At 54.4% G+C, this 18,056-nt stretch overlaps 2 protein-coding genes across 4 annotated transcripts in view; one reads left to right on the forward strand and one right to left on the reverse strand.

The window, feature by feature from the left end:
- Positions 1-344: 344 nt before the first annotated feature.
- PAF1 (PAF1 homolog, Paf1/RNA polymerase II complex component) lies at positions 345-4,923 on the forward strand. The gene is made up of 14 exons (XM_042920526.1): positions 345-427; positions 1,019-1,048; positions 1,146-1,238; positions 1,571-1,692; positions 1,781-1,847; positions 1,940-2,041; positions 2,123-2,228; positions 2,329-2,397; positions 2,482-2,585; positions 2,670-2,786; positions 2,877-3,005; positions 3,970-4,075; positions 4,184-4,274; positions 4,361-4,923. Exons 1-14 carry the CDS (start codon positions 381-383, stop codon positions 4,762-4,764), a joined length of 1,587 nt encoding a protein of 528 aa, XP_042776460.1. The 5' UTR covers positions 345-380; the 3' UTR covers positions 4,765-4,923.
- The window catches only part of SAMD4B (sterile alpha motif domain containing 4B), a 41,914-nt gene continuing 24,340 nt past the window's right edge, over positions 483-18,056 (reverse strand). The window contains exons 4-13 of one of the 3 annotated variants that reach the window (XM_042920521.1): positions 14,115-14,354; positions 13,443-13,552; positions 13,217-13,303; positions 12,169-12,511; positions 11,443-11,528; positions 10,836-10,954; positions 10,074-10,272; positions 9,759-9,882; positions 7,494-7,577; positions 483-643 (exon numbers count right to left, since the gene is read on the reverse strand). In XM_042920521.1, the coding sequence (XP_042776455.1) occupies positions 576-643; positions 7,494-7,577; positions 9,759-9,882; positions 10,074-10,272; positions 10,836-10,954; positions 11,443-11,528; positions 12,169-12,511; positions 13,217-13,303; positions 13,443-13,552; positions 14,115-14,354 (1,460 nt within the window). In that variant the 3' untranslated portion in view covers positions 483-575. Of the gene's footprint in view, positions 644-3,905; positions 4,218-7,126; positions 7,285-7,493; positions 7,578-9,758; positions 9,883-10,073; positions 10,273-10,835; positions 10,955-11,442; positions 11,529-12,168; positions 12,512-13,216; positions 13,304-13,442; positions 13,553-14,114; positions 14,355-18,056 lie in introns of those variants that run through there. The other 2 variants (XM_042920518.1, XM_042920519.1) reach the window with 2 other exon arrangements.

Below are 18,056 nucleotides of genomic sequence, written 5' to 3' on the forward strand. Positions count from 1 at the left end.
CCGATTCACCAATCACAAGAGGTTTTTCCTCCTTCGCTCCGCCCTTTACCCAGCTATTTACCAATCCGGGTGTGGGTCTAATACGGACTCTATTTCCCAGAAGGCCTCGCAGCTTGAGGCTACTTGTCGGGTCCTCAGCGTCTTGGCGGCAGTTGGTGGAGACGGAGCTGCGAGTCCGTCTTTGGCGCTGCCTGCGCGTTTACCTGAGTCTCTACAGGAACTCTTCTCACCAGCCCACATCATTCCGACCCTGCTTCCTCAGAGAGCGGCGCCAACCCGAGCCTTCCCTCGGATTAGGCGTCCGCCGACGTCGGTACACCCTTCCGCCTCTCCCCGCGGCTCAGCAAGGACCCCGTCCGGGCTTCCTTCGCCTTGTCGCCATGGCGCCCACCATCCAGACCCAGGCCCAGCGGGAGGATGGCCACAGGTAGGCGCCACGCCACCTGGCTGCACCGCTTTCCTCTGGGTCTATTCAGGTTTCGGCGAGGCGGGGGGTCGGGCTCGGGTATCCTACAACGTCAACAGCCCCCTAGGTCTGTCCGTGATGTCATACCCCTCCCGCGAACGCCGTGACGTCACCGAGCGCTCACCTTTGACATAGGGGGGTAGGTTCCTTCAGGGGTGGGGTGCTGCTCCCTTCTCCCTGCCATGGAGTTCAGGGATTAGACTCTTGGGAGGCTAAGTAGAAGGGATTGTGCTTTTAAGATTCCAGTCAAGCGTTTGGAGACCCCCTTTTCCAAAATCAATTGAGTACGTAGTTGTATTAAAGCACTTGAAGACATCCCCTCCAAAAGGGATTGAGCAGTTGGCTTCATTCATGGAAGCATCTGCAGACACTTGTTTTTAAAAGGAGTTAAAATACTACACTCCCTCCATTAAAGTACTTGGAGCACCCCTCCCAAAAGGGATTAGCATTTGTCACCCCCTTCTCCCCTCTTTTAAAAGCTTGGAGCCCCCCCCCCCCCTTCTGTAAATCCTGTTCATTTTTCTGTCAATGTCTTTCTCTCTTACCTACCAGACCCAATTCTCACCGGACTCTGCCTGAGAGGTGAGCCCCATTGTGTTATCTCAGAGGGATGGGCCCGTGGGGGCTGGGAGCAGAGGTGGGGCAGCAGGGGCTAGGTTTTAAGCTACTGTATTCCCAGGTCTGGAGTGGTCTGCCGAGTCAAGTACTGCAATAGCCTCCCTGACATCCCCTTCGACCCCAAGTTCATCACCTACCCCTTTGACCAGAACAGGTGAGAGTGACATGGAGGATGGTGAAATAACCCACTTTGAACAGGAGTTCCTTGAGAGAGAGAATTGCTTCTCTTGTTGGCCGCTTTTTTCAGAGCCTAGAACAGTATCTGGCATATGGTAGTAGGTGCTCTATAAATATTTAATGAATAAAACCATCGGTGTCTAAGTCTTTACCCATTGAAGAGCCAGCCTTCTCACTCTAACATGGGGGGGGGGGGGGGAGACACTGCATTTTGAGTTCTTCCCTGGAGAAGTTTGGGCTCTGGGAAACAGGGATATGAAGGGTAAAGCTGGAATCAGGAAACCATAATGGGTATGTTTCCCCACCCAGGTTCGTCCAGTACAAAGCAACTTCCTTGGAAAAACAGCACAAACACGACCTCTTGACTGAGCCAGACCTGGGGGTCACCATTGACCTTATCAACCCTGACACCTACCGCATTGACCCAAATGGTGTGTGAGAAGGCAGGGAGGGCTTGCACTAGGCCAGCAAAGGCTAGGACCTCCCTCATAGTCTTCCTGGCCCCTTGTTCTCCTCTAGTACTCCTAGATCCAGCTGATGAGAAGCTTTTGGAAGAGGAGATTCAAGCTCCCACAAGCTCCAAGAGGTGAGTGTGTGTGTGGAGGGGGGACTGGAGATACGGGGGATCTATGATGGGAGGAGGGTGATGGGTCCTTGGTGCCTAATACTCCACCCCAGATCCCAGCAGCATGCGAAGGTGGTGCCGTGGATGCGGAAGACAGAGTACATCTCCACCGAGTTCAATCGTTATGGCATCTCCAATGAGAAGCCTGAGGTCAAGTAAGTTGTGGTGGGTAGGAAGGGAAAAGTGGAGATTTCAGGTGTGTTCAGTGACTCCTAAAAGCCTCTCTTTACTCCTAGGATTGGGGTTTCTGTGAAGCAACAGTTCACTGAAGAAGAAATATACAAAGACAGAGATAGCCAGATCACAGCCATCGAGAAGACTTTTGAGGACGCCCAGAAATCAGTTAACTGAGGGACCGGGATGGGATGGGGGTGGGAGGCAGACCAAGGTGCAGCTCCAGAGCTCCGCATCCTCCTCCTCACCCTGTTTTTGACCCCACCAGATCTCCCAGCATTACAGCAAGCCCCGAGTGACACCGGTGGAGGTCATGCCTGTCTTCCCAGATTTTAAGGTCAGATCCAGGGCAGGAGGCAGAGAGAGGTAGCCTGCCATCTCTGCTCGTCCCAGTCTGATCCCAGTGCTCTCCGTCCCCCAGATGTGGATCAACCCATGCGCTCAGGTAATTTTTGACTCAGACCCAGCCCCCAAGGACACAAGTGGCGCAGCTGCGTTGGAGATGATGTCTCAGGCCATGATCAGGTAAGTAAGTGGCCCCACTGCCCACCTTGACCTGCTTCTCATTGCCCCTTTGTCCTCACTCTTCACTGCTCTTCTCCCAACCAGAGGCATGATGGATGAGGAAGGGAACCAGTTTGTGGCCTATTTCCTGCCCGTGGAAGAGACACTGAAGAAGCGAAAGCGGGACCAGGAGGAGGAGATGGACTATGCACCAGATGATGTGTGCGTGGGGTGTGGGGTTTTGGGGACTGAGAATTGGGTCTTTTCTCCTCCATAAGGAAGAAATGGAGCTGACCTTGTTCCCCTCACCAGGTATGACTACAAGATTGCTCGGGAGTACAACTGGAACGTGAAGAACAAAGCTAGCAAGGGCTACGAAGAAAACTACTTCTTCATCTTCCGGGAGGGTGACGGGGTTTACTACAATGAGTTGGAGACCAGGTACTTGGCACACTCCTCCCTCGGATTAGCCTGGGCCTGTGCTTTAGAATCAAGGTCCTGGGGTATGTGGGAACTACCTTGGAGGTCATTTGTACGTAAGGATTGGTCGTGTGCATTTTCAGTAAGAGCAGCAGAAGCCTGCTCAAGCATGTGACCCGGGCCTGGTTTTAACATGAGAGCCCAGAAAGAAATCTCAAGATTGAGCTTTTTTGTAGGGTAGATAGCCAAGTTTCTTCTGATGTCAATAAGAGACTTCACGTGAAAGTAAACGTAGGCAAAATACAGAGTAATGTGTAAAATTAGCATAAATAGTTTAAATGAAATCTTAGATACCCAAATTAAAAATGTGACCTCCTGCCCAACTCCCCCGAGAGCTAAGTTTATTCCTGTGCTAGAGCCCTTGGTATAATTTGAGGGTTGGGAAAGAAAGTGTGATCCTGGGTTTGTTGAAAGCAGAGGTCACAAATTCTGATCCTATGTAAAAGGTGGCACAGTGGGCTGGGTGGGCTCTGGGTGACCTGGAGCTCTTGGCAACCTCCAAGAGGCACCATGACCTAGCCCGGCAAAGGGCTCCAACCTGTTGTTACTATGCTATGGGGGTTGGGGGAGGGGAAGTCCCAGTGGGGCCATAGATTAACATTTTCCAGAAGCCAGCAATCTAGATTCTGTGCTTTAAGTGTTGGTAACTAATTCGCCTTAAAAATCTCTTATGGATACTCCTATATGTGTATGCGTGCGTGCGTGCATAGACGCTTTATAAGTACAGGAGATTATGGAACTATTATCCTTCCTTTCCCTTGTATCCAACCCCTAAGTTTAGTCCCCTTATCGAACTCGCATTTATTCTGGTCTGTTCTGGAGTAAGCAGCGGTAAGGAAGTAAAAACCAAGTCAGACTAGATACCAGAGTGGGGTCTTCAGATGCATTTTCTACACACACCTCTCCACCACCGTGCCCGCTGCAGGGTCCGCCTGAGTAAACGCCGGGCAAAGGCTGGGGTTCAGTCGGGTACCAATGCCCTGCTTGTGGTCAAGCACCGGGACATGAACGAGAAGGAGTTAGAAGCCCAGGTAACAAACATCACTGGCCCAGGGCACCCGTAGAGAGTGGTGGTGGGTAGGGAGAGACGCAGAGGCCTGACAGAACACCCTCCTTCCCCTCAACCATGCTGCTTCCAGGAAGCACGGAAGGCCCAACTGGAGAACCATGAACCTGAGGAGGAAGAGGAAGAAGAGATGGAGACAGAAGAGAAAGAAGCTGGGGGCTCAGGTAAAGCTGGACAGGCCGAACCCCAGGAGCCCTGGGAAGGGTGGGAAACTGGGAACTGGGTCTCACGTCTCTCTGCTCCTTTACAGATGAGGAGAGAGAGAAGGGCAGCAGCAGTGAGAAGGAAGGCAGCGAGGATGAGCGCTCAGGCAGTGAGAGCGAACGGGAAGAGGGTGACAGGGACGAGGCAAGTGACAAGAGTGGTAGCGGCGAGGACGAGAGCAGTGAGGATGAGGCCCGGGCCGCTCGGGACAAAGAGGAGATCTTTGGCAGCGATGCGGATTCAGAAGACGATGCGGATTCTGATGATGAGGACAGAGGCCAGGCCCGTGGCAGTGATAATGATTCGGACAGCGGCAGTGACGGGGGTGGCCAGCGGAGCCGGAGCCGCAGCGCCAGTCCCTTCCCCAGTGGCAGCGAGCACTCAGCCCAGGAGGATGGCAGTGAAGCAGCAGCTTCTGATTCCAGTGAAGCCGACAGTGACAGTGACTGAGTCCCAGGTCCTTCAGGGTTGATGCAGACACGATTACAATGCGATTATTATGCGCAGGAAGGCACTTTTCTTCGGGTGGTCTATTTGCGAGCCCTTCGCTTTGTTCATTTCCCTCCTCTGCAAGCCTTGCTGTTAATAAAGCCAATGTCTTTCCCTTTACTCCCCCATCCAGCCCTATGGTCTCATTCGGCTTACACCTCTCCTTCCCCCCACCCCAGGAGCTCCAAGGCCTCAGGTCAAGGCCACTAGGTTTTCCATGAAATGTAGCATAACAAAGGTCAGAATCCTTTTTTTTGTTTTGTTTTTGTTTCTTGTTTTTTTTTTTTTTTTTTTTCCAAAATAAGCCCAGACCATTAAACAAGTGAAACTCCAACAAGTAAGTCTTCTCCAACAGCGAGAAAAACTGTACAGTTACTCAAAGCTGATTCTGCCAGTGGGGCTGGGGATAGGAGGGAGGGTGAAATCATGGTGGTGGGGTGGGGGAGGGGGGAGGCATAGAGGCCTGGGGAGGGGCTGGAGCAGAAGAGGGTCAGGGTCCTGCCCATCAGAGTGGGGCCGCCTGCGTCCTGCACACTCTGCTGTCAGGTGGGGGGGGGGGGGAGGGGGCAGCTCTTGCCTCCCGCTGGGTGTGGGGGGGGTGTCCCTCACCACCTCCCAGTGCCAGGCAGAACCTGCTCACCCTGATGGGTAGCAAAGAAGACAGGACTTGGCTGGGAGGCGGTGAGGGTCCTGTAAGAGGGACACCCTGCTGATTCCAAACGAGGTGGCCCCTGTCCATCCCACTTCCCGGGGCTATTGGGAGGGGGACTGGAGAAGCCCTGGGAGCTTGAGGGGAATGAGCAAAGGCACAGAAACATGGCGGGGCCGGGGTGGGGACTTGCATAGGTTGATGAGTGTGCAAGAGGTACATAAATAAACCTGACACCCCACCCAGCCCGGCACTGGGAGAGGAGGTGGGGACCTCAGCAGATCCCCAGGGCCACCCTCCCCCCTGGCTTCCTCCCCCTCCCTGGGCTCAGAGCTGAGGGAGGGCCAGACCAGGAGGGCAGAGGCAAGAAGGTCTGGGGAATGGGGTGAGAGTGCAGGGAGGGCGGTGGTTTTAAAATTTTTTTTTTTTTGGTTTTTTGTTTTTTCCCAACATTTTGTATCTTTAATAACATACACAATGGTTACCAGCCATATTCATAACAAAAGTTATTCATAAAATGTATCTAAAAATAACATTTTTTTTTTCCTTTTCGGTGTGAAAAGCTTGAGAATGTCCCAGTGAGGGGGGTGGGGTGGGTTGAGTAGGAAGAGGGGGTTGGAATAGGGGACCCTGGCTTCCCCACAGCCTGAACCCCCAAATCCCCTCCCTCCACCTGGGCCCCAGCACAACCCCTCAGCAGGAACAGAGACCAGAGGGTTTGTATGATTCCACGGCTGGGACAAATCTCTGGGTTATGATATAGTGTTCCACTTAAGTGAGGTCATGACAGAATGGGGGGTAGGGGAAGGATGAAAGAAAAAGCGGGGTGGGGAAAGAAACCAAAAACCAAACAATCCCCTTTCCCTTATTCCCTACCCCCAAGTCTTTAGCAACCAGACCCGGGAGTGGACAAGGGTGTGTTGGTTGCGGGAAGGGGATGTTAAGGCAACAGACTTCCTGACCTCACTCGCTGCCCTGGCTCCCGGCCTTCAACCACTGCATCTGGGGAGCCCGGGCTGGGGGGAAGTGGGGAAGGGCTAGGGGGTCTGGAGGAGGGGGCTCTGCCCTCTCCCCTTGTAAAATTCAGGCTCCCCCTGCCACTTTCTTGGCTCAGAGGCCTGGGGATTCTAAAAATGAGAGGGAATGATCAGAGAGAAAAACCGTTAAGAACTATATAAATATGCATCTTAAATAGGCCTAAGAAATTAATTGTAGAGAACCTCTGATAAACAGGGCAAAAGGAAGTGAGGGAAAGGAGGGTGGCTCCTGTCCTTGCGAATGACGAGAATGGGGAAGAAGGTGGAGAGGAGAGGAAAAGAGGCTCCTCCACTCATCCACCACCTTCACCTCAGCCCCTCCCAAATAACATCCAGGAGAGCAGGTTATGTACCCCACTTCTCTCTCCACAAATGTCAGATGGTTCTGAGCAGGCCCCACAAGATAGGGGGGAGCTGCTCCCCTGGGAGGGGCAGGGGGCCGGCAGTCTGGAGGAGGCAGGGGTGGGACGGGGCCGGGTGGGGGAACGAGGGAGGGAAGGAAGGGCAGTCGGGCTGGCCAGTCCCTGCCCCTTTATCCTGGCTGCCCCCTACCTCCCTGAGCCTCAGCAGAGACCCCTTGACGGGCCTGGGAGTGAGCAAGGCGTGTGCCAATGTTAAACAAAAGTTAAAAGGGTGAGAGAGTAGAAAAATACTAGAATGTATAGCTGAGCCAGCCCACCCTCTCGCTGTCGCGGAGAAGCCCGTTGGGGGTTGGCCCCCGCCCGCCGCCCAGGGAGCCTATGGGTGCGCTGGGCTGTGGGTCCCGTCAGATGGTGGAGGTTTTGTCTGTCCCATCTGTGATAAGAAAGGGAGGAAGGGAGGAAGATCAGGAACTGGCGGGAGGCCCAAGAAAAGGCGCTCGGGTAGCCTGTCATCCCAGTCAGGCCCTCCCTGGAGGCTGGCCTCCCCTAGGGACCCCTCAGGTTGCTCTGAGTTGCTCAGTTCAGAGGTGGAGACGCTGCTGGGTAGGTGGGAGCTGGGTCAGGGAAAGAGGAAATGCTCACCACCCAAGGCGTGTTCTGTCATGCTCAGACATAGAGACTCCAGAGTGGGATTGATCTCCAGGTCAGGCCCAGGGACCGGGCAGTCTGAGGGCGAGAGAGAAGGGAGGCGTGAGGACTGAACTGAGGTGGGAAGCAGAACCCAGGAGACAAAGGACTGGATGGGCTGGCATGGGGGAGGGGCTGACACCGATAAGAGGGAAAGGAGGGAGGGAGAGAGTGGCAAGAGACCGAAAAATTGTGCGTGAGACATGGCACACACCAGACGGAAAGTATGACCGAGCAGAGATGAAGGACCCAGACGGGCCTGGGTGCGTCATGGCGCAGGCAGAGGCTTAGCAATGCCGACAAAGCCTGATCAGCCGACCGAGGAAGTGATGTGAAGCTGAGGGAGCTTCCTGGAGGCCACACGCTACATGTTGCCTCGGGCACAGTCTGGGCATCTGCCCCAGGCACTGGGCAGCCCCGGGCTCCTGGACTCTGTATTTGGTGCAGAAGCTTCATTAGAACCCTTCCCATCCCCACCTGGACTTGCTTCTCTGGGCTGGATGTCATCTGGGCAGGCCCAGCAGGCGGGACAAATCAGGACAGCAGCCATGGGGCTTGTCCTCAAACCACCTCTCAAAAGGGTCTCCTGCTCTGGTGAAACAACCCACCTCCCTGAGCTGCCCTGACCCCACCCCGCAGTGCTTAAAACCCTTCCCTTGGCTCCTCACTGCTACAGGGAGGAAGCCTGAGCTTTCTGCCTGAGTTCAGAGGACCTGCTCCCCTCTCCAGCCTCACCTGTCGTCACATTCCCAATGAACCCTGAGCTCAGACCGTGTAAAGACACCTGTCTCTCCTTAACAAAAAAATGTTTTGACCTTGGGCAAGTCACCTGAGTGTCAGATTCACGACTGATCTGATGGGAATGACACCGGCGCCCTCATGTGTGCAGCCGGGAGGCTCTGATTTGCCAGCGCAGGAGAGCTGCTGGACACACAGCGCAGCACACAGCACGCCCGTAAAAAGAACGGTTTCAATGTTTTGCTCGTGCACTTCATCCATCCAGCCATTTAGCACCAGTTACAGAGGCCCACCACGTGCCAAGTCCTAGGCTAAGATGAACACAATGGCAGGGCCTCTGCCTGTGACAGATGGCACTTCGTGTAATCTCCTAAATTAAAAATCTCCACCGATTTAGCAGTTTATGACACAAAGAGCTTAGGGTCACCTGCAAATCTAATTAAAAAAATTTGCGGGGGGCGCCTGGGTGGCTCAGTTGGTTAAGTGTCCGACTTTGGCTCAGGTCATGATCTCACAAACTCTAAGTTTGTGAGTTTGAGCCCCTAATCAGGCTCTGTGCCGACAGCTCAGAGCCTGGAGCCTGCTTCGGATTCTGTGTCTCCCTCTCTCTCTGCCCCTCCCCTGCTCATGCTCTCTCTCTGTCTCAAAAATAAATAAAACATTTAAAAAAAAATTTTTTTTTTTGAGCAAACTCTACCTCCAATGTGGAGGGTCGAACTCACAACCACAACGTCAAGTGTTGCATGCTCTACTGATGAGCCAGCCAGGCGCCACCCTCGGCCGCAAATGTAAGATCTCTCCAGAGGCAGCCCTTTCCAGACCAGCCGCATCTGCCTCTGCGGCCTCGATGGCCGGCAGCAGGCCCAGCACGGCCCAGGGCGGGGTCACCCCCCCTTGACGAGCAAGGCGAGGCTAGCGTTCCTCTAACCTCCCTTTGCCCACTTCACCTCATTCTGCTCTCTCACCTCTCGGCTGGCCTGTGAACAGAGGGAAAACCGCTCTCTTACATCATCCTTTAGTGTAGACCTGAACCAAGAACTGACTCTTGCCTGGTTCTTGCCTGAAAGAATTCCCACTGGTTCCCAGTGCACTGACAGGCAGGACTCCTCTCCACAGAGGCCTTGACGCTCTGTCTCATCCCCTCCACCCCTTCCAGACTGAGTATTTAATGAACTTCTAAAGAGATGGTGATAGAGACCAAGAAGGACCTTAAGACTGCAACACAGGGAGGGAGAGGTGAGGAGATGCAGGGCTGGGAGTAGGGGAGAGAAAGACTGAGAGAAAGCAGACAGGATCTGAGAAAGAAAATTGAAGTGGGATGGGGGAGGGTACAGGAAAACCCACGACGTGGGAAGATGGGTGCAGAGTGGCGGGAGGTATAAGGAGAGGTGAGCAGATGAGAAAGGATAGTGGGAATCGGACTGAGAGAAAGGCCACCTAGGGTGTCACTGAGGCAGAGCCCCATGGGTAGGGGCAGTTTACCTGGAGGGAACATGAGAATGGCCTGGGGCGACGAATGGACCGGAAGGGAGTGGGTGCGCTGCACAGAGCTGCGGCTCTGGCTGGGCATGCTGTTGCTGCCTCCGGGGTTGGCAAACCACAGGTTCTGCACGGGGCACGGGAAAAGAGAAAGCGGTGAGCTGAGAGGGAAGAGTCCCAGGCCCAGGCGCCATGAAGCTGGCAAAGGAGCCTCTCCCTTCCAAGCCGGGCCCGGATGCAGAGATATGGACACACACAGCCCAGGCACCACCACCCCAAACCCAGAAGTGCCACGTCCTCTGCTTCCAACCGGCTCACCTGTCGGCCCTGGCCCCCAAGACTGGGGCTAGTGAGGGCATGTCGCGGGGAGATGCCCCCAATGCCCGAAGGGCTCAGAAGGCCCATCCTGCCGGGCGGGAGGGCCCGGGGAGGCATGGGGAACTGCCGCTGGGTCCGCCGGGCTACCCCCATCCCCACAGAGCCAGCTATGGGAAGCGAGTTGGAGCCGAACGCCCAGCTGTGAGAGAGAAGGCAGGGTGTCAGTTTAGGTGGACGGGGATGGGGCCCCTCTGTCCGTCCCTTCCTCACCTCCCCCCACAATCCCCATGGGAAGGACAGAACACAGACCTGCTCCGAGCAAGGACTCCCCGTCCAAGCCCTTGCATCACACACGCTCTCTTCTCCTGCCCCAAGGTACCCCCAGGATGGAGACAGGAGCAAACAAAGGTCTCCTCACATCCACTCACAGCACTTCTCCTAACTTCAACTCTCAAATGCGATATTTACTATTTGGGGTGCGAAGGGACCTCAGAGCCCCCTGCACGCAGGTGAGAACAAGGGACAGGCAAAGGGACGGGTGCTTTTTGCCAGCTCGGCACCCTGTTCTGGTGGTCAGAACACACCCTGATTTTCTTCTGGGAGAGTCTTCACTGGGTGACTCGTATAAGGCCGCTCAGCGGACTGAATGAGGACAACCAATTCCCGGCCCGCCACGCCAGTGACCCTCTCCGCGCTCTCCATCCACCAACGAGGGCCCAGGGAAGGAAGGTCCCTGTGCCCCCGCCCCCACCCCCCGCTCACCCTTTCTGCTGCCGGTAGCTCTGCATCTCTAGTGCGGCTTTGCGCGGGAAGGTCCGCAGGAGCTTCAGCACTTGCTGTTTCCAGGACAGCAGCCGTTTCTTCTGCGTCTCCGTGAACGCCTAGGATTGGGAGGGCGAGGCAGGGAGGGTACGCTTTCAGATCTGCCTTCCACTCACCCACTCATTTACTGACTGCCTGCTCGGTGCCAGGCAATGCTGGGACGCAGGGGTGACCTGTGCACACAGAGCTCACAGTTTAGTTGAGAAGATAATACACACGTGATCTAAACTGTGACGAGCCCTGTGAGGGAGAAGCCCAGGAGCAGAAGACTGATCTGCCGCGGAGGCCCAGTGAAGGCGTTCCTGAGGTGTATACGCTGGAAGTGAGAGCCGAGGGACCAGCAGCAGGGAGGGGAAACTGGCTCCCAAAGAAGGAATAGGTATTAAGGCTCTGAGAAGGAGAGCACAGGGTACCCACTGAAGCCAACACTGGTGAGAGACGAGGGTGGGTGCCAGCCGGGCAGGGCCCTGAGGACCACATGAGGGATGTGGACCCTGAGAGGGACAGGGCAGCCCTTCCCTTCTTGGGACTCTAGAGAAGGCCTCACCTCATGAGTCAGGCACTTTTCAATGAGCTGGAGGTAACTGGTGATGTTCTCCTCGTCTGGTCGGGACACCAGCAGCTGGGTGCACACTGTGGGACAGGGGAGAGGAAGGTCGGCCCCAGCACGTCCCCTGCCATAGTCTAGCTCCCCTGGTCCCTGCCGGCCAGCATCGGAGGAAGAGGAAACTCAGGCTGGATGAGCTCTAGCTATGTGCCAAGCACGGCACCTGGCTATCGTTAGGATATAAAAGCCCACCAAAGTGGTACAGCGAAGTTGAATCATTTGCCCCAGGTCACACAGCTAAAATGATATGGACCCAAGTGTAAAATCTGCTATGCCATGCTGCCTTAGGAAAGGCTGAGCCCGTTATGAGTTTCAACATATCCATCTGTGGACTTTAGTTCCTTGTGAAAGAAGCCGTGGGTTTGCCTCGCACCGACCGTACACCACTTCCACCGACACACTGTCCGGTCTTCTGCTCGGGCTGGAGACACTCTGAAGGTAAGTAAAAGTTGTCTCGTACCATCAACCTGGACACACCTGAGGGCAGACGTTCCGCTCTGGACACACTTGCTACTTTGAGTCTCAGCTACTCTCTGAAGGGATCTAGTTCCCAGGGTACTCTAAAAAAGCTGTTCCCACCATTTAACTTGGATTGGATCCCTGACGACTGGTTCACTTGGCTCCCTGTCCCCGAACTTCTTGAGGGGCCTCGGGGGGGGGTCTCACCTTTGCCCATCACCCGTGTAAACTGGCTGGGGATGTCTCCGTCGGCGACGGGAGCCGGGGCTGGCTCACTGCCATCAGTGGGAGCTGGAGCTGGTGGAGGGGGGTAGCTCTCTGCAGCTGGAGGGTCCTTGGCCTCAGTGCCCTTGTCTGTGCCGGGGTGAGCCAGGGGAGGCTCAGCACCTGGCAGTGGTGGCTCCCCCCGGCTCCCATCCTTGGCAGTAGGGGTGGCGGCAGCGGCAGCAGCCACGGTGGCTTGGAGGACGCTGTAGGCCTTGATGGGGGTGATAATTATCTGCTGCAGCTCCTGCAGAGCGTTTCGCAGATTCCCTCCTTCCAGCACATCCTGAGTAGGGAGGACACAGACAGGGTCACATGCTGACCCCCACAGCTACGTAGAAGGACTATACAAGCGAGGTCAGACAGAGATCGGAGAGGGCTGGTGGAACCCTGGGTCCCAGCACTTAGAGAAAGGAAGTAAGGGCACTACACGCTCACACGTACGTACACATCTGTATATGCATACCCTTCTTCCCCCCTCGAGGTGACGTTCCATGGGGCTCAAGGAGGTCTGATGCTGGGGTCTCAGGGTCCCGCCAAGAATGGGACCAGATTCAGACCCAGAGATTCAGATCAAGACACTGGGGGTGGGGGTGGGAAGCAGAAGTCAAGTGGCAGGAAAAGGGGACAAGGAATGCAAACTGAGGCAGATACGGAAGGGGAGCGAGTGGATGAGAACCAAACGGAAAGAGAGATCATGCACACAGGGAGACATTCAGACATCAGACACCAGAAATACCACTAAGAAATGGAAAAGAGAGGGAACAGAAGGGACTGAGTTAACAAAGTCTGGAGACAAAGACCAGGACAAAAAGGGGAGCCTCTCAGCCACAAGCAAGTGACCCCTGTGATCTGACTTGCTCCTGGCCTCCCTCCCTAGGGCTGGGGCCACTGGACATCAGACCTGAGGGCTGTGAAGGCCCCAAGGGGAGGCTACCCAGAGCCAGTGGGCAGCCGGCTGGCCTTGAAGATGGGGATACCAGGTCCTCACCTTTTCCAGGGACTTGAGGACGCTCTGCCTCTCACGCAGCTTCTGGATGCTGAGGGCTATCTTGTGGCGGGCACCTTTGGTGACATTCTGTGGTAGGGGCAGAAGGGGATAGATACTTTGGGGTGCCCCAACAAGGCCTGAGGACATGCAAGAGGCTTGGGCTTCAAGGGTACTGTCAAAATGGTGTCACCCCCAACACCTTCCCTGATGGTCCCCTTGGCTTCACCTGAGACTCCAGGTGCTGCTCAGTCAGTGTCATCATCTCCTCGTAGCTCATCTGTGAGAAGAGGGCTGCGTACTTGTGCAAGCGGAGGCTCTTGAGCCATGAGGGTACATCTGTGGAAAAGGAGAGCAAGAGGTCAGGAGTCCGGCCCTTGTGACCAGGGCAGAGGGAGGGCTGTGGGGAGGAACCAGGAATAAACCAGAGGCAACATTAAAGATGCAGAAAACTGGGAGGAGTAAGGGGAAGCCAAGGGTCCAAAAGCCACTTCTTCTGCCCAGCCACACCCTTGTAGGTGGCCTTCCCTGACAGCAGGACATCTGACCCTCCTGAGCTGTTCGACTGGATATGTACTAGGATGGCCTCATCGATGTCCCTAAAAGTCTTCCTAGAAGCTCTGTTCCATCGGCTACCACTGCGTCCTGGCTTCCTTGTCAGGCCAGGGTGTCTGAGGGCACGGATTTCTCCCACATCAGACTAGGGCCTGTGGGGATCTCTCTGCTCAGTCTTGAGCCTTAAGGGCAGGGACTCTCTCCTCCCCTCAGACCTGTCCCTGCCTAGGGCAGGGTAGAGGGTGACAGGAAGGTGAAAGTTGGAAGCTTCCAGCTCCCTTCTGTCCTCTAAGCCATGCAGAGGCCTCTCTTCAGAGGGTCCTAGTGCTGCCCTCCCCTGTCATACCTTTCATGCCACTGCCGTCCTCCTGGAAGGTGTTCCGGCTGGAGCCCTGCTCCTCCGTCTGCTCACTGCCAGAGGAGGCCACGCTGCTCTGGGGTGAGAGGGGTGCGTGGTCGGGCGCGGTGAAAGCAGCCCGGGCCCCGAGCTCCTCCGGACTCGGCCACTCACCAGGGGCCTGGGGGCTCGTGGGGATGAGAGACATGGAGCGCTTCAGCGGGCTGGGGTGAATTTGGCAGGGGAGACCTGGCCAGAGGGGGAGAGGCAAGAGGTCAGGCTTGGAGATCTGACCACAGGAGATTGTGCCCCCCTGGTTGGTGCCACGGATGGCCGCTCAGCCCCAGAATCCAACAAGGGGAAGGGACCCTGGGGTGTGAGGGGAACCACCTCCCAGATAGTGCTCGTTCCCTCACTCCCCACACTCAACCCATCGGCAAGCTCTCCGCCACATCTCTGAATCTCTCTACTTCCTCTTCCAGCACCCTGGTCCTAGTCACTGGTGTCCCTTGTTGGAATTACTGCCACAGCCTCCTTATTGGTTTCTTGCCTTCCTTCTTGCCTCCTACAGCCCCATTCACCTCACAGAAGCCATGTTGATCCTTCTAAAAATGCAAATCTGACCAAGTCAATCCCTTCCCTTCACGCTGAGCATAAAATTCAAACTCTTCCACATGCCTACAAGGAAGGCCTGGCAGGACCTGGACCCTTTGACCTCTCACCTCCCACAGCTCACCTTTCAGTTCAAGCCTTTTTAGCTTTTACTCCCCCACCCCCACCCCCCATTTGTTCTTGGAACACTCAAGCTGTCCAACCTCAGACTTGTGCACTTGCTTTCTTCTTGTCTTCCTGATCTTGGCAGTTGGCTTCCTCAAATCTCATCTCAGGCAAGCATGACATCTCTTCCAAGGCCTTCCTTGACTAGCTGCCCACCACCAATCTTGGTTACTCCATCATAGGACACTTACTTATCTTCTTTACAGCACCCATGACAAACTGAAGTGATCTTACCTAGTTACTTGTTTACCTGCTTATTAACTGTACACCCCCCTGCTACGATACAAGATCTGTGACGGCATCATTGTATCGTCAGTAATTACAGTGGAGCCTGCCCCAGAGGAGCTGCTTCATTAGTATTTGTACAGTAAGTGAATGAACGAAATAAATAAACTGCTTCCTCAACATCCCTGTCATTGGGTCTTACCACCTGCCAAAGTTTTTTTCTGGTACTGAGCTAAAATCAGCCACCCATGAGGCCCAGTGACTCAGGGTGAATCGAGGCCTTCTTCCACAGGATGTTTCACACCCTCCATCCATCCCATTCCTGAGGTAGAAAAAGGGATTCAACTTGATTTGAACCATTCTCAGGACAGGGCAGGTTTCCACGAGCATCCAGACCTTCACATGGAGCTATTCCCCCTGCCTAGCTCACTGCTCTTCCACCCTGCCCTGACAGCCACTTCAGCCTTCGCTCCTCGCTCAAGTGTTACCTCTTCTACGACTCCTTCCTCTGCATTCCCTGGGGCCCTGTATTACTGCCTCAAGCCTAGCATTTACTGCCTCCATCACTAGCCTGCGTCTTGCACTGGACTCTGGGCTCATGTAGAACGGCAACCCCACCCACGCATTTCTGTACTGCCATGACCAGGTGCAGGGTTATGATACGCAAGAGCCCTCAGTTTCACAAAAGCCAAAAAGAGGGCACCTATGGACCTGAGGGTGCCTCTAAGCTTGGCATAGGGAATCCAAAAGTACCCAAAGTCAAAAAAAAAAAAAAAAAAAAGACAAGGAAACGAAGCCAAAAAACCTCACCCTGGGTAGGTGAGAACATCAAGGCTCAGGGAACAGAAGCCCTTTGCCCCAGTTCCCAGAGCAAGTTTGGGAGGCACAGACCTAAGAACCCTAGCCTTGTTTCTGATGGAAAGGCTGGAATTCCTGCCAGTCCTCCACTGAAACTCAGCCCAGGAAGGACAACCAGCCTGGTACAGGCTCCAAAGCACCTTCCCTCATCTATGACAATATCTATGTTCCTAGCCAGGAAACCACCTGAGGGAAAGGGCAGTGCACTGATAGCCCCCTAAGGCTAGCCTCCACCTCTGCTGTGACCTCTGGGGTCCTCTGCTCAGGGCTCCTTCCAAGGCTCTGGCCTTCCAGAAAATGGCACCTTCTAGGCCCTAGGGGACTTGGTATAGGTTTTTCTTTTTTTCTGTGGCCTGTCTTGGTGCCTATGGCTTCCTCCTCCTTCCCTCTCAGCCAAGAAGAAGGCAGGCAAGGCTGAGAGGGCAGGAAATTATCTTGATTGGAATGATCGTGCAGTTCCCGAGGAGTGCTGCTTGGCCAGGCACTGGGGTGGAGGCCGGCCACAGCATGAGGGCTATAAAAACAGGAATGCCGGCCGGAGATCCAGGGCCTCACGCTCTCCGAGAAACCCTGGTCTGTCCTTGGCAGCACCCCAAACCCACCCTGCCTGCCCTTACAGGCCAGTCCTTGCTGCTCCCCACTCAAAAATATTTTAATGGTTTCCTGTTTCCTGCAACTGCTTGAAATTGAAAAGCTTCACCCTATCCTTCAAGGCCCCCCAGAATGTGGCCCTAATATACTGAGATCTGGGAGTCAAGACAGATCTGCATTGAAATTCTGGCTCTGCCACCTATTAACTTTATGATCCTGGGCAAGTCACTTTATTTGCCCCCTCTGCCTCCGTTTCCAAGTAATGTCCTTGGCACAGGGGCAGGCACATAGTAAACATGGATGTTGGCTACGGCAATTACTCATTTAAATCCCTGCACCTCTCCATCCCAGCCAGACATGTCTGAATACTCCAATTTGCCACCCCGTGCCTTCCTTTCATGCTATGTCCTCTACCTGGAATGCCCAATTCCTTTCTCTCTTCTGGTTCACACCCCCTTTCTGACAATGTTCTCGCTTAGTCCTTTCATAGCTGCTATTCCTATTGGGGGGAGGAAGAAATGTATGGGCACCCTGCATGGTAACCCCTCCCATTGATGAGGTCTGAGCATCTACGGGAGGGTCACTTTTAGGTGGAGGCAATGTAGCAGAGTAGTTACAAGTATGAGCTGTGGAGCCACACTGCATGGATTTCAATGCTGGCTATACCACCTGGGGCAAGTGACTCTTCTGTGACTCAGCCAAAGAATCTGTATGTATAAAGTTCTCAGAACGGCTTTTGGAAAAGACCGAATGCTCAATAATCTTAGCTAGAATGATCATTATTAGTATATTTTCTCCATTTGGACCCAGAAACTATGATGCTCTGAGACTATAAAACAAGGTCTAACACCCTCTGGGTTGCCAGAGTTGCCAGAAATGCCCTCCATCCCTGTTTTCCCTGATTCTTACCAACACCTAGGAGGGAGGCAGGTGGCCAGGACATCCGTATTAAATTGGGGAAAGAAAGATACTCAGGGGACAGAAGGTGTGTACCAGGTGCCACAGAGCTGGGTACCAGAGACCCAGGGTTCACCCCGCCCACTGGCATGGATGACATTTCACTGCCACTCTCTTGACTTGCTTTAGCCAGTACCAGCCAGCCAAAGGGGACCAGCCATCTTGAGGTGAAATCTTGGAAACCTCTCACCTGGAGTCAGGTAATATTATCTCACCAAGTCTTGGAAATCCCGCTTTCCCTTACCTTGTTCATTTCCACTAGTATTTCAAAAACTCACTAGAATACCAGCTCCTACTGCTCACCCCAGCCTCTGGGGTGCTTACCAAGATAGCCCTTTCTAGACCACTTGGTTGGAGAACAGCATTGTGGCCAGAGGTAGGCTCTGGTGTCAGACTTCCCAAGTCTGAACCGTGGCCAGCTCTACTACTTGTTATGTGTGTAACTTTGAATACATGACTTCTCCTCTTTGAATCTCAGTGTTCTCATCTATCGAATGAGGCCGATGATAAGGTTGTGACCAGGATTAAACGAGATCATGTCAG

This window comes from Panthera leo, chromosome E2 (assembly GCF_018350215.1).
Source record: "Panthera leo isolate Ple1 chromosome E2, P.leo_Ple1_pat1.1, whole genome shotgun sequence".
NCBI classification, from domain to species: domain Eukaryota; kingdom Metazoa; phylum Chordata; class Mammalia; order Carnivora; family Felidae; genus Panthera; species Panthera leo.